At 41.2% G+C, this 14622-nt stretch overlaps 1 protein-coding gene across 2 annotated transcripts in view; it reads left to right on the top strand.

Moving 5' to 3' along the window:
• slc18a2 (solute carrier family 18 member 2) overlaps positions 1 to 14622 on the top strand; it is a 170676-nt gene that overhangs the window by 66484 nt on the left and 89570 nt on the right. For both annotated transcript variants that reach the window (XM_078176169.1, XM_033613456.2), the window contains exons 11-12: positions 1746 to 1824; positions 7326 to 7377. In XM_078176169.1, the coding sequence (XP_078032295.1) occupies positions 1746 to 1824; positions 7326 to 7377 (131 nt within the window). The remainder of the gene's footprint in view (positions 1 to 1745; positions 1825 to 7325; positions 7378 to 14622) is intronic.

Raw genomic sequence — 14622 nt, 5'->3', positions numbered from 1 at the left:
GTAATTATGTGACGGCTGATGTCACTGAAGTGGGTCTACGGGTTGAAACTACATTATTACAAAGCAGACTACTAAAAGTGCATCTTCATTGCATTGGTATTTATACACCAAATAGTTATTGTTATTATTACTATTATAAGTGGTAGCAGTAGTATTAATCTTCTTCAGAAAAGTTTTTTGCAAATTCCAGTGAGATGGTGCATCATAGACACATTACATTTTCACTATTGATTGGAAGTTGTGTGCAAGTGCTGCCCAAGGAATATGACACCAATTGGCTGGATGGTGGCGCTGTAATTTAGGCCCAGACATTGAGTCATTGAGACTTGAAATTAAACATTCAAGTCCAGCTCAATTTGCTCTACAAATGCTTCAAGAACTATTTCAGTATGCCTGACTAAAATTCCACCCAATTTTTTGAAAGACAGATTATTTAAAATCTGCTCCTTAACCATAGATCCAATTTGTACCAAATTTTCTGTGGATCATTACTGGACCACTGCATTACTTGGTGTTAACAATTCCCGATTATGCCAATTGGAAGTCCATAGAATGAATGTTGACTCGGTGTGTACATATGCAAAGACATTGTCTGGACTTCGTAGTTTTCTCTGGACCCCTCCCAAACCTGACCATTAATGACATGTTTAGCAGCATGCCATCATTCAGATGCTGGCTGTTGAGGTGTTGTCCAGATGTGGGCTTTGTAGATTATTGGTGGACATTCGGGGGGAATCCTGGACTCTTTAGGAGGGACAGCATTCATCTCACTTTGAATAGAGTTACTCCCATATCAAGAAATCTGAGTTTATTAGTGGTCCAAAAAAAATGTCAACCAAGTGTTGAGATCTAGGCAGCAAAATATATTTTTCCATAAGCCTTCCAAGTAAGGCTGAGCAGTACAATATCACGATATTTGGAGCACCTTCCATCACCTCCTCCCATGTCACAGTCTGTAGTCTTCAGCCAGCATGTGACATTGAAAATGCATACTATCCAAGGCTCTTTCCACAATAGGCTTAAAGTCAGCTTCAGAGGTTCCCCAAACTGTTCTTTCGACTGCCCATCCATGTTCTAAGTCAAGATCAATACATTTTTTCTGCTGCAGAGAAAGACCTATCTCCAGAAGGACCTAGTAAAGGCTACCCTAACAAAATAATTGCCCTATTTTTTAAAAAACAAAATGCTCAAAATTTACCATAAAGTATAAAAGTGCATACATATTTTCATATATATGGACAGAAAAGTGTCAAATTTCACTTGTCAGAAAAATGTATTCAAAACTCCACTGTGCAAAAACACTTTAGCATTAGCTCTGATGGTCATTGATTCATTTCTCTGGTTACTATTTCAAAACTTTGACAGAATAATATCATCAGTAATTGCTCCACATTTTCTCCTGTCTCATTTACATAATATACAATAATTTTTTACTTAGTGACTTGATATAGTGGAAAAGTGTCATTCCTCTATCCTGTGAGATCTTTTCTATACAGAGGCTTCCTGGAGTCGTTGGTGTTATTAGTTTGTTCCAGTCCACTGTATATGAAGTCTAGGTCAGATAAAGAAGGAAGAGTGAAGAACAGGATATTAGGGTGTCATGTGCTGGCAGGTGAAAAGCACAAGTCTTCATTACAGACAATGGAAGATGTACAGCAGCTCAGCGATGTGGCACTGATAGAGATCTGCTTATCTTTGAAAGCCTGCCCACACCTTCAGTCTCTCATCTCTCTGTATGTGTCCAGGCGTCGCTTTCTTACCAGCCTCCATCTCCTACCTTATTGGAACCAACATCTTTGGCACATTGGCGCACAAGATGGGGAGGTAGGAAGAGAAATTATCCTTATCTATTCTCTCTCTCTCTTTCTCCCTCCCTTCTCTTTCTCTGTGGATGTGATATCTGTTTCCGCTCCTCTAAATGAGTTTTCAGTGTTTTTAGTGTTTGTAAGGCTGGCTTTATTGAAGCCTTGATGATAAAGATTGCATACAGTGTTGGGGAAGTTATGTATGTGTAACATAGGTGTCTTATGAGAGAGAGAGGGAAGAGGAAGGGATAAATGCATGAATGGATAGTATGTGAAAAGCTTCAAAGACCATGAAATATAATAAATATCCTTCCACAGTGTTATAAATTTGGGTTTTTGGAGCCTTCCCAGCTGGTCAGCAGCATCATTAGACACTGATATTTGGTTGAATTTAGGTTGCGACATCAGGTGACCAAAATACAATGTCAGGACAAATCAGTAAATCAAGTCATTTATTTGTCACATAGAAATATACAAGGTACAACTCCAGTGAACTCATTTAACCCGTGCAGTCTTATTTAGTCCTTTTTTGCATCTTCTTACATTGTTGGCTGCTGCTTTGCAATTGTCCATATTTCTGGATGACTCTGGTAATCCATGGTTTCTAGTTGTGAAGTGATCAAACTGTCCACACATCCAGAACCTGAACAAATGGTAAATGGACTGCAATTGTATAACGTCTTTCTAGTCTCCCAACCACTCAAAGCACTTTTACTCTACATGTCACATTCTCCCATTCACACACACATTCACACACTGGTGGTCAAGGCTACACGGTGCCACCTGCTACTCAGTAACCATTCACACGCTCTCACACACTGATGGAACAGCCATCGCCTGCAGTTTGGGGTTCAGTATCTTGCCCAAGGATACTTTGACATGCAGTCTGGAGCAACCAGGGATCGATCCGCCGATCTTCCAATTAGTGGACAACCTGCAGTTCCTCTGAGCCTCGCTCCTCCCAAACACGGACAGCGCCACACTGCAACCGCACGTATTCTCATAGAATGGTTTGTATGATGCGTCCTTTACGTACATTAAGTTACAGAAGTTAGGTTTAGGCAATAAACATTACTGTGGCTAGGTTTAGGAAAAGAAACATGGTGACGACACACCTTTAAATGACTCAAATTTCCCTCTAGAAATTCACATGGAGCTGAACACATGACTCCAGGGGAAAAATCTTGGTGAAAGTCCATTTTTTTGTTGCCCATCCACCACCCATACCTGCCTAAGCACTCAGGACTGCTCTCTTGTTTACTGATGTCAGCGTAAACATGTGGTGTATGTACGAATTTGTGTGCATTGCTTTTCGTAGAAAAACATACAAAAAAATTGTGAGAGCAGCCTGAAAGAATGTAGTGATCCACAGCTGGAATGGGACAGCACCTCACATTTCCACCATCACACCAGTCCTTATTTAACCTAAAGCACTCGACTTCTCTCCTCCTCTCACTCTCTCCAGAGTCGTCATTTCTTTCACATTGGCATATAGAAAAAGTGTCACCAGGTTGAATGCCGCTGTCAGGGATTTAGTCAAGTTTTCAGTGAATTACAGGATATTACAGCTCCTGATATCCGATTGGAAACTGATTCACCACGCACGTGGTCTTATTTATTTCCAACATCTGTATAATAGTTAGCAGTATGCTAGTTAAGCTGGTGCCCATTCCTCTCCATCTTTCTTTGTTTACTTATGGTTACATTTGAAAATCTTGACCTGGCTAGCTAGAAGCTAGCTAGCAGAAGTCAGCAGGAGGAGAGTTTACAGACTGGTGAGTTAATTTCTTCATCTGGATAAGTGACTCGCAGACACGCACCACCACCTTTCAAAGCCAACAGCAAAAAGCACCACCAACACCAACACTTGCAAAATAGACATAAGAGCATAAACTTTTTAGCAGCACTGACAGAGGCAACTGGAATTGTTCTCGCCTACATCAACGCCTAATGCCAACTTCAGTTTGACGTAGAACAGATGACGATATTTAAGTTGTGTTGTTAAATAACCAAAATCTAATGACTTCCAAATGTCTCATGCCAATGTTATCTTGACGTAGAATAACATCATTCAGTCATAACGTAAGAAGAATAAAACCCAGTGTCTCCAAAACATCATAATGTTTATGTCCATACAACATAAAATTCTAACATTGTTAGACATTTAAAATACCATAAACCCAATTTTTATTCCAACCAAAATTTAACGTCATTTTGACGTGAGTATCCAACATCTTTTGTGACATCCTGTCCCTTGCCAGCTGGGTGATGCATATGCAATTTGCTCCATTTCATAAAGTTCTCATACTTTTTGTATCCAAATATTTTACGGTCAAGTTTCAGTCACTTATAAAACACTTAATGGCGTCCTCTAGCCCTTGCCCCAAAGGCTTCTTAGCCCACTAAGGACTACTTTTGGATCTTAGAGAACACTTCTTATTTATACATATATTCACATGTTAGTGAAAGTTTTGCCAAGAAAACATACGTTAAAATAGAGCACACAGTCAAAACCAAAATCACTTTTTATTGCCATTTGGGTGTTGTCTCCCCATTCACACACAAGCACTTTATGAAAAATATAAATAAACAATAAAGACTAGATGTGTAAAAGCAGAAGGCAGATAGCTACAACTGCTGTCACAGTTGTCACAGTCCTCCTCTGCACCCAGAAGCCATCAAACTAATCCTTTATAGACTAGCAATATATCATAGTTGTCATATTAATATCTGGCTTTGTTTTCTCATGTTTAGTTATCATGAGAGTTTGTTTTCTAGGTTTTGGGGATTTCCTTGTCGTATTCAGTTTATTTAATGTTTAGTGCTTGCTGTTTAATTTTGTTATACTCACCTCATGTGTTACATCTTGCTTAACTTCGTGCCTTTGTATGTTTTCCCATCTGTTTTCTTCTACACCTGTATTCCATGAGTTCATTAGTTCCACCTGTGTCCAGCCACCCTGCTCTCCTTGTGGATTTAGTCCTTGTGCTCCCCTTGTCTTTTGTCAGCTTCTTGTCTGCACCTCCTCTAGTGATTTGTTTGTGCCATTTTTTCCTTGTGGTATGGTGGTTTTCCTAGAGTTTAGTTTTTCCAGTGTTCTCGATGCATTTCGGGTTTTCTTCTACCTGTTGCTAACTCAGGTTGTTACTATAATTTTACAATAAATCACTGCACTTTTCCTGCCTGCCTCCCAATCCAACGTTTTCTCATGAAACAGCTCATATGATATCCTACCAAAAATGCATGCACAACAGTTTGTATGATATCCTATGAATTTGTGCCCCATGAATGACATTATGTCCTTAACGTACACTTAAGGACATAGGGCTCTAGTTTTGCAGACTGGGCGAGGCGGGGGCACAGCGCACCTGCGCTTCGCCAACTGGGTGTGGCCAGGTGGATTTTGCAAGTTTGGCACACCATGCGTGCTGGCGCAGCTACTCCTCTTCCCCACCTCCGTCCCTCCTACCTGCGCAAGTCAGAAAGAGGGAGGAGAGAAGGCGTGGAGTGGGTTTTACACACATCACACCAATCAAATGAGCCCCTCTCCTCGCCTTTAAATGTGCCACGCAAAGGCGTAATGAGAGTTGACTCAATACGCCATGGCAGAAGAGAGCAGCAGTGTCAGATGGCCAATCTTCTCCCAGGAGGAAACTGATGTTTTGGTCCGGGAGGTCCAAGCTTGCAGTGTCCAAATATACGGAACTGCGAGCAGACCTTCACGGACTGATGATGCAAAGGTAGCCTGGGAGGAGGTCACCACAATTGTAAATCAATGTTGCGTTTCTCTTGTGCGCGCGTGCGCTCTCTCTTTCTTTCTCGCACTCCCTATCTGATGCTGTGGCTGTTTGTGTTTGGCTGAGAGGGATGTGAACTCATTAATTTGCAGCTGTGTTAATCAAATCAAGTTGGGTTTCCATTACGCGTGCCAAACATGCCAAACGGTGCCAATCCCCTTTGATCTGACATCAGATGTGATGGGACAGTCAATATAGAGATACATTTATGTGCTGATTGCAGATAGTTGCATTGAATAGTGTTTTTTTGGGGTATTTATTACATTAATGTGCCTGACATTCTGGAAACCTGCCTGTGAGGTTCTGGCGACGTGTGCGCACTGTCCACCGGTCAGCCAAACTTCGGCTTACACCGCCTGCGCTCCGCCTGCGCTCTGCGATCTGTCGACACCTCCCCCTGCTGCGCCACCACACCCATCTCAGCGCACCTCGGTCTGCCAAACTACCAAACTGAGCGCGCCTCGGGTTGCGCTGCTCGAAACCGCAGGGTTCGCCACCCTGCGCCACGCCGGGAAATTAGAGCCCATAATGTCATTTGTCCTTAGGTAATAAGGTAAGGTAAGGTAAAATAGTAAGATAAGGTAATAATTAAAGAAAAGTTTATGGAGGTTAGGTTCAGGCAATAAAAGTGTGCTCCCCTTAGGAGCAGGTTTAGGTAAAGAAACATGGTGGATGTAACTTAGAATGACTCAAAGTTCAGTCCAAGTTCACACAGATCTGAACATATGACTCCAGGGGAAAGTCCTGGGCGAAAGTCCAGTTTTTTGAGACCCACCATCTCAACAGTGCCTCCTTACAGGCACTTAGGACTGCGTCCTTGTTTACTGTTGTCAGCTCATTAGTCACATAATCGCAGTCTTTCAAACATGGGATATGTACAAATTTGGGTGCATTACTTTTCATAGGAAAATATACTAAAATGTGTGAGAACAGCCTGCTTCATCCATCAATTTTGCACTCAGGTTCAAACCTATATGGCTGTGACAACAGATTCACTTAGATCACTTTTCACAGTCACATAACAGCAACATTCACAAAATGTATGAAATCGTGAGATTTTTTTTCCACTGTTCCACCACTAGGATTTAGTGCAGTGCTAACTGCACTTCCCTGTAAGAAACCACAGCAGGTGAGGTAGAATTTTGGCTGTATTACCTGGAAGACAAGGGGGAATGTTTGGAATGGTGAGGAAAATTTCAGCATTGTCTTCTAGAAGTCATGATGGTGACTTTCTATTACATTAGTACATTATAGGTCCTTTCCTGTTTCCTTCATTTTCATTGAAATATTACCTCACCGTCACAGTACCCCATACATTTTTATTTTAAAAAAAGGTTTACATGTCATGGAGTGACAATACAAACTACACCACGCCTATAGAGATATGTCACTTAGACTGCTCATTCCCACCTATCAGGCAGTATATTTGAAATGTTGTTAATATTGGATGGAAAGAGTTTACATAACTGTGTTTACCTAAAAACAGTGTGTCAAGAGTAATGAAATATTTATATTCAACCTATGTTGATAAATATGTGTTACACACAAGGGTGTAGGCTTGCATATGGACAGTGGGGACATGTCACTGCCAATATTTTGGGAGGACAGAAATGTCCCTACTCCCTACCAATATTTGAGCAAACTGCTCAGAGATCATTGTAGCTTATTGGTGTTGAAGTGTTTCAGATGAGATAACACTGACCACTTCTTCCCTTTCCTACAGATGGCTTTGTGCTCTCATTGGAATAACGGTGGTTGGAGTCAGTGTAATATGTGTAAGTATGAGGGAGACAACTACACCATCAGTGTGAGTTCAGGGCCTGAGTCCTCTCAGAGAGCTCCTAACTTAGCCTAAAAATTCCTAGCAAGGAATCTTAGCTTAAGAGTGATTCAGGAAGTTTCTGAGAGCAACTCTGAGCAAGGAGGGGACAGAAACATTTATCTTAGTGAGGAGGTGTGGTTGACCCCGTTGCTAGGTATGACGCAGTCTTCTAAAAGCTGTGATTGGTTGTTACAAAAAAAAAAAAAAAAAAGGGCTCCTAGTAATGAATGGACAGTGAAATCAACTGATCATAGAACTTAGACTGTAGGCTATTAAGAAATGTGTAATCGTGAAAATAATTTTATGTCATGATGGTGAAACTCAGCTAAATTAAATTAATTGTTGCACAGCTTCAAAATGTTTGAACGTAGGCTCTGATTTTTATAGCCTATTGATTTGCTTATTGTTATGTTTACTCGCCATGCTGGTAATTTTACTACTTAATCTATTTGATATTAATGGTGGACGCAGACTCAGCTGTCAGCAATTACTGTGATTGCTGGCCTCCTTGTAAAAAGCAGTTTGATTTGGCAGAATGACCAAAACAATGAATGAAATGGAGAAAAAAAGAACGAGAAAGCCGAACTGGACAGAAGAGCAGTGCCTGCTGTTGGCACAGCTCGTGGAGGAGAACAAAGGAGTTTTAAGAGGGAAATTCGGTCCCGGGATCACGGCACAGGGGAAGAGGCAGACCTGGGAGCGCATTGCCTGACAAATCAATGCGTTATTCCCTCTCCTATTACGCACAAGCGATGAGTGTGAGAAGCGCTCCTACGTGCTGCAATCCAAAGCGAGAGGGGAGATTGCAGTAATACGAGGCTGTTAAAGCGCCGTAGCCTAATGGTCTGACTGACCACTCTGCTGACAGAGGGTTATGACAGACCCAAGTCATCACTGCTACACACTGTTGCATTTTCCCCGTAGCAGGTATGGCAATGTTGTGATGACCTTCATCTCAGGCGTGATTGCGTTACTACGCTGGGTGGGAAAAGTAAGCTCATCCCTGATGAGGTCAACCACAAACATTATCTCTGCACGATCAAGCCGGTAGCATCTTATTAAATCACTGTCGTTCAATATACGGAGAATATCTCTCCTTCATCTCTGTCTTTCCGCCATTTTCTCTGTTTAAGACACTCTTAGGCTTCGTAAAAGTCCTCCTCCCTCCTCTTAACAGTTTTTCACCTTAGGAGCTCTCTTAAGGCCTAAGATGCTTTGTGAATAACTTTTATCTTACCAAGGGAAAATTCTAAGAAAAATCTTAAAATTCGAGGAATTCTAAGATTTTTTCTTAGAATGACGTCACTAAGAGCTACTTTTAGTCTTAGGATTCTTTGTGAATACGGGCCCAGATATCACCTATGGGATATTTGAAAACAGGTGGGTTTAAAACGGAGCTGTTTAAAATAAACTGAATTCTACAGAGGATTTGTAGAGTGTGTAATATTATCTAATAATTTATACACATTTTAAGCTTCATCAGTCCAGAAATATTTCCGATTCCTTAGCCAGTAGAAACACAACAGTAGATCCACGACATATGGCTGTGTAGTAATTAAATATGTGCACTAAGTATAAAAGGTTTGTTTTCTCAAGACCAGGTTGTGATCTTCATTTACTTAAAAACATTGAGAGGGTTGGAAACAGTGTTTTGTAGGGAAGTGTATTGGTGCCATGTCAGGAAAAAAATAAACTGATCAGTGTCAGCAGGTAATAATCTTGAAAGTGTCTTATTATAACAAGGTGTTTTTCACGTCATAACAAGAAAAGTTTCTTGTAAAAAAAAAAAATAATAATAATGTCATAATAATTGCCAGGGCAGAATTTTTCTACTATTAGTGGATTAGCAAAGTACCCACTGTTGATTTTTGGGGGGAGCCAGGTATGGCGTGATATTAGCACCGTTTCATAAATCAAGTTTTAATTTATTAAGTTATTCATATAGCTGGTGGTTGCCTTTTGTGGTTTTCTCATCCTCTACCTCTCAATCAAGTCTTGGTTATAGTTTGTCCTATTGCCCACCTTCATATTTGATGGAGTCACACTCATGTATCAGCCATCTGCCATTTCTGTTTGGTTGTCATATCGGTATTTTGTCATTGCTGACCTGATATTTGCTTGCTGTTCAGACCTATTTTCCTTGCATTTGTTTAAATGATTCCAATTCTGTCTGCCAAGATTCAGTTTGGCTTGCTGTCATTTATCACATGTTCCCACAACACCCATGTTCTACACAGTCTCATGCCATATGCACAGTCCTCCATGGTCCTCTAACTACATGTTGCATGCACAAACACCAGCTTGTCTGCTAATTGCTCACCTTTATCACTTTATAGTCCACAATCATGCATCACCCATGATTATTTCATCTTAGTTATCTAATCGCAATTTCTGTCTTGCTGATGTATTATCTGCTGGTCTTGGGACCTGTTCTGCTGTACTTGTTTAAGTTGGCCATAAATTAATATAATTCTATTGATTCAATTCTGTTTACCTTGCTTGCATTTATCATGCTGCTCACTCATTTACATGGTATTCTGGACCTCACGGTCTGCAGGACCTCGTGCTGTATGCACAAACACCCATGTTCTTCGGGACCTCATGCAAATGCACAGTCACAGTCTGTGGGACCTCTTGCTCTTACTTATTTTTTGTTGGTCATGTGACCATTAATTTCTGTTTGTCATGCTGACTTAATTTCTGTTTGGTCGGCGGACATTATTTTACTTTCACCATTTTATATAAGTTGGTCTTATGACCTTAGTTTCTCTTCTCTTATTTATTAGACGCCTGTTGCCTCCTGGTAAGGTAAAGATCACCTCATGTCAAATGGTTGGTTGTCCCTCTCCCTTCTTACTTTTCTTTTTTGGGGGTTCCCTATTCGACTATGGATTCATCACCCTCCTTAAATCATACCATCTCTACGGGGTCTAATCGCCAAAGTCTTTCCACATTTTATTCTTATGTGCACACGTTAATAAATATTCTTTTCCTATAAAAAATAAGTCTCTCATTGAATTAGGACTGAACCGAATACTCAGATGAAATGAGTATCCAGGACAGATACTAAACTTTTTTATGAGAACTTGTACCACCTGATTAAAATGTGTCAATATCTGCACATGTCATGGAGGAAAGTTCTCATTTGGGTAGCTGTACTCAATCTATTACTGTTATGATAAAAAAAATCATCTGAAGCTCAGTCAAGAGATTGCTTTGTAAATAGTTTTTTAATAAGTATAGTAACCTCTGATCAATCCATAATGTTTTAAGAACAACTTCCCATTTTCAATTTAAACCACACCCACTCCCAGACTAAACTCTGTCCATTCCAGATACAGATACAGTTACAGATCATTTAGTTGGTTGAACAGATACAGACACAGATACAGATCACAGTGTACTCGCTCATTCCTACTATTCACAGGCGTTTCTAGCCCATTTTTGGGGGTGCTGAAGCACCCCTAAATTGAATCCCAGCACCCCTAAAATTTGAGAGATTTTTTAAAAATTTTTTTTTTTACTGTACGTCCCTTTTTAATAAGCTAGAAAAGTGTCAAAACTATAGTACTTGGTTGCAATGTAATATTTTAACAACAAAAATACAGCCCCCCCCCCCGCCTCAAAAATGGTTTGATCCACCCCATCCCTCCCACCTTTCCCCGACTCAGGCTCTGAGCACTCTATCTGTGCACTGCCTTCCAGAGTGGATGATATGCAGTTGTGTAAGTACCTGGCTGAAACCAGGATATGTGGCACATTTCTTAACTTCTACCACTCAATACCAACACATTATTATCATTACCAGTCCTCATTTTTGCTGCATTTAATCGTAGGTCACTGTTTATGTTGTTAGGTAGAAGTTAGCTGACATTTTTTCTGGCTATGAAACGTTACAGGTGGTCAGTACCACTGTCCTCTGTTTGAACTGGAATGAGAGAAGCTAGCTGTTGTGTCATGTGCATGTGTTAATATTGTAGCCAAGGTGCTACTGACTAGCTAACTGACTGGATGCCCATTAACATTATAACTCCTATTGTGTGTATTTATTATTATTATTTTGTAGATTTCAAGCACTTTTCTTTTTTGAAGTGTATTTTTATTTATGTATTTGTATTATATAATACAGACAAGAAGGAAAAAGGCAGAAACAAACATTGAAAAAGTCAATTACTGTTAATGTGTTAATGTTACATGTTGTGCATTGCATTTCAAAGTCCAAAAAATAAGTCCAAGGTCCATTTTTGGTATTTTTGGTACTCACTATAGGGGGCTGGTTTACTCCAGAAACATGCATACTGTTTATGTGTATGTTGAGGAGCTGCTGTATCAGAATGAGTTATCCTCCCCTAGAAATTAGGATTACGATATGTTTCTTTTATGATTCCAATCCGTTCCTCTTTTGCTGTGCCTCAGCATTTAAATAACCTTTATCAGATTTGATGGTTTAGTCACAGACTTTCCCAAAATGTGTTGTGCTTTTATTTCACAAATGTGGGAATGAAATTGAGTTAAAATGTACAAAACAGTAAAATTTATCTTGCCTGGCTGGGCAGCTCTCTGGGTGCTCAGCACCCCTAAACCTCTGATCCTAGAATCACCCCTACTACTATTTATCTTGTAACAACACTGAATTTTTCATGTTGTAACAACATAATTTATTGTGTTACAAAGTGAAACATTTAATATTATAATGTGATAACATAATATAATATATATAATTTGAGACTCAAATTTAAATGAGGAAACAGTATTGGAGAATGACTAAACTGAGGAGTATGGCTCATCTACATGACTGTATTAATTTCTGCTTCATTCAGATACTGGGAGATTTTGCTGTTACTGAGCACAGTGGATGGCATTGTGATAAGTATGTATACTGTAGGCCAACACTAGGAAGGATTTTAATAATTCTCTATCAAAGTCAGCAGGTATATTGTGATATTGTTATAACAAGAAGAGTTTTTATCTATTGTTAAAACAAGAAAAGATTATAACATGACAATGTCTTGTATAAACTTGAAAAACATCTTGTTAGAATCGTGTCGGACCACCAAGGAAAATGGCAGCACACTAGCAGAGCTTCTGACAACCATCGGGTAATTTGATAAACTTGGAAACATACACTTTGCCGTTAACTACAACTTTCGGGTCTTCTTCAAGAGAAAAGTATTATCATCAAAACTATGCAGTGAAATGTCAAGCAATGAAAGAGCACACTTTTTCAAAGTTTCATAGGTTTTATAATAAATAATAATAATAATACATTTTATTTATATAGTGCTTTTACAGCTCTCAAAGACACTTTACATTTAAAACAAAGAAAAGAAGTACATACAAAAAAACGGGGGGTACATGAGAAACAGAACGAAAAGCTAATCTTTAAAGGTTAAAAGCGGATTTGAAAAGGTGGGTTTTGAGGAGTGATTTGAAGGTGGATGGATCTGGACAGTCACGGATGTGTATAGGGAGGGTGTTCCAGAGGGAGGGGGCGGCTATGGAGAAGGCTCTGTCGCCCCAGGTTCGGTGCTTGGTCCTGTGTGGAGGTGAAAGGAGGTTTTTGTCGGATGATCGAAGGTTGCGGGAGGGAGTGTGGTGGTGGAGCATGTCCGTGAGGTAGGAGGGGGCCTGGCTGTGGAGGGCTTTGTGGGTGAGGAGGAGGATCTTAAAGTTGATTCTGTACGGGACAGGGAGCCAGTGTAGGTTTTGCAGGACAGGGGTTATACGTTCACAGGAGCGGGTGTGGGTGAGGAGGCGGGCAGCAGAGTTCTGGATGTACTGGAGTTTGTTGAGGACTTTGGATGATGAGCCGTAGAGGATGCTGTTGCAGTAGTCGAGTCTTGAGGTGATGAAAGCATGGATGAGAGTTTCAGCGGCAGAGAAGGAGAGTAATGGACGGAGACGGGCAATATTTCTGAGGTGAAAGAAGGCAGTTTGGGTGAGGTGGCTGATGTGATGTTCAAATGTGAGGTTATTGTCGAAGGTGATACCAAGGTTGCGGATGAATGGGGAGGGAGAGAGGGTGGTGTTGTCGATGCTGAGGGTGAAGTTTTGTATTGATGAGCGGCGGAGAGACTGAGATGGGGGGGGGGGTTGCTGAGTTGAGTGTAAATGGTTTCAATCTTTGATTCAAAAAATGCCAGAAAGGAGTTGCATTTGTCAGTTGTGATGGAGGAGAGGGTGTTGTCGCAGGGTTTGAGGAGTTTATTGACAGTGGAAAAGAGAGTCTTGGGGTTTTTGGAGTCAGAGTGAATGAGTTGTGAGTAGTAGTTGACCAGGCGGCAGTGAGGGCGTCTTTGTAGTTTGAAAGGTGGTCTGTATAGGCATGGAGATGGACTGTGAGACTGTTTTTTTTGTAAAGTCTTTCAAGCTGACGCTTACGGGTTTTCATGTGACGGAGTTTAGGAGTGTACCAGGGAGATGAGTGAGTGAATGAGACCGTTTTGGTCTTTAAAGGAGCCAGTTTTTCGAGGCAGAGGGACAGTGTGTTGTTGTAGTGGGTGACCAGGTCAGAGGGGTTTGGGGTCAGCGGGGTGGTGGATGCGGACAGCGTGTTTGCCAGTGAGTCAGAGAAAGCTGAGGGGGAGATGGACTTGATATTTCTGAAGGATATGTTGTGTGTGAGTTTTGGGGGAGGGAGTGGGGTCTTGAAGTCCGCAGTGATGGCCAGGTGATCCGAGATGTGGAGGTTGGTACTGGAGAGTTGGTGGAGGGTGAGACCGGTGGAGCAGACTAGGTCCAGGATGTGGCCGCGACAGTGGGTGGGGAAGTTGACATGCTGGGTGAAGTGAAGGCAGTGGAGCAGTTCCAGGAGGTCTATTGCACTTTTACAGTTTGGATCATCAATGTGGATATTGAAGTCCCCAAGCAGGAGAATTGAGGGGGATACGGCAGAAAGCTGGGTGAGGAATTTGGCGAGGTCTGAGAGGAAGGAATTGTTAGGTTTGGGAGGGCGGTAGATGATGGTGATGACCAGGGAAGTGGGACCAGACAGTTTGAGGGCTACATGTTCGAAGGACTGAGCAGGAGGTATGGAGATTGTGGACATTTTAAAGTATTTCCTGTAGATGGCAGCCACGCCACCACCCTGTCCGTCTGGGCGGGGTTTGTCAGTGTAGGTGTAGTCAGTGGGTGTGGTCTGGTTTAAGGAGAAGTAATCCAGGGGTTTGTGCCAGGTTTCGGTGAGGCAGAGGAAGTT

The sequence above is a fragment of the Epinephelus lanceolatus genome, chromosome 17 (assembly GCF_041903045.1).
Source record: "Epinephelus lanceolatus isolate andai-2023 chromosome 17, ASM4190304v1, whole genome shotgun sequence".
NCBI lineage: Eukaryota > Metazoa > Chordata > Actinopteri > Perciformes > Serranidae > Epinephelus > Epinephelus lanceolatus.
The sequence above is the reverse complement of the archived record's forward strand: the minus strand, read 5'-3'. Positions and strand labels throughout refer to the sequence as shown.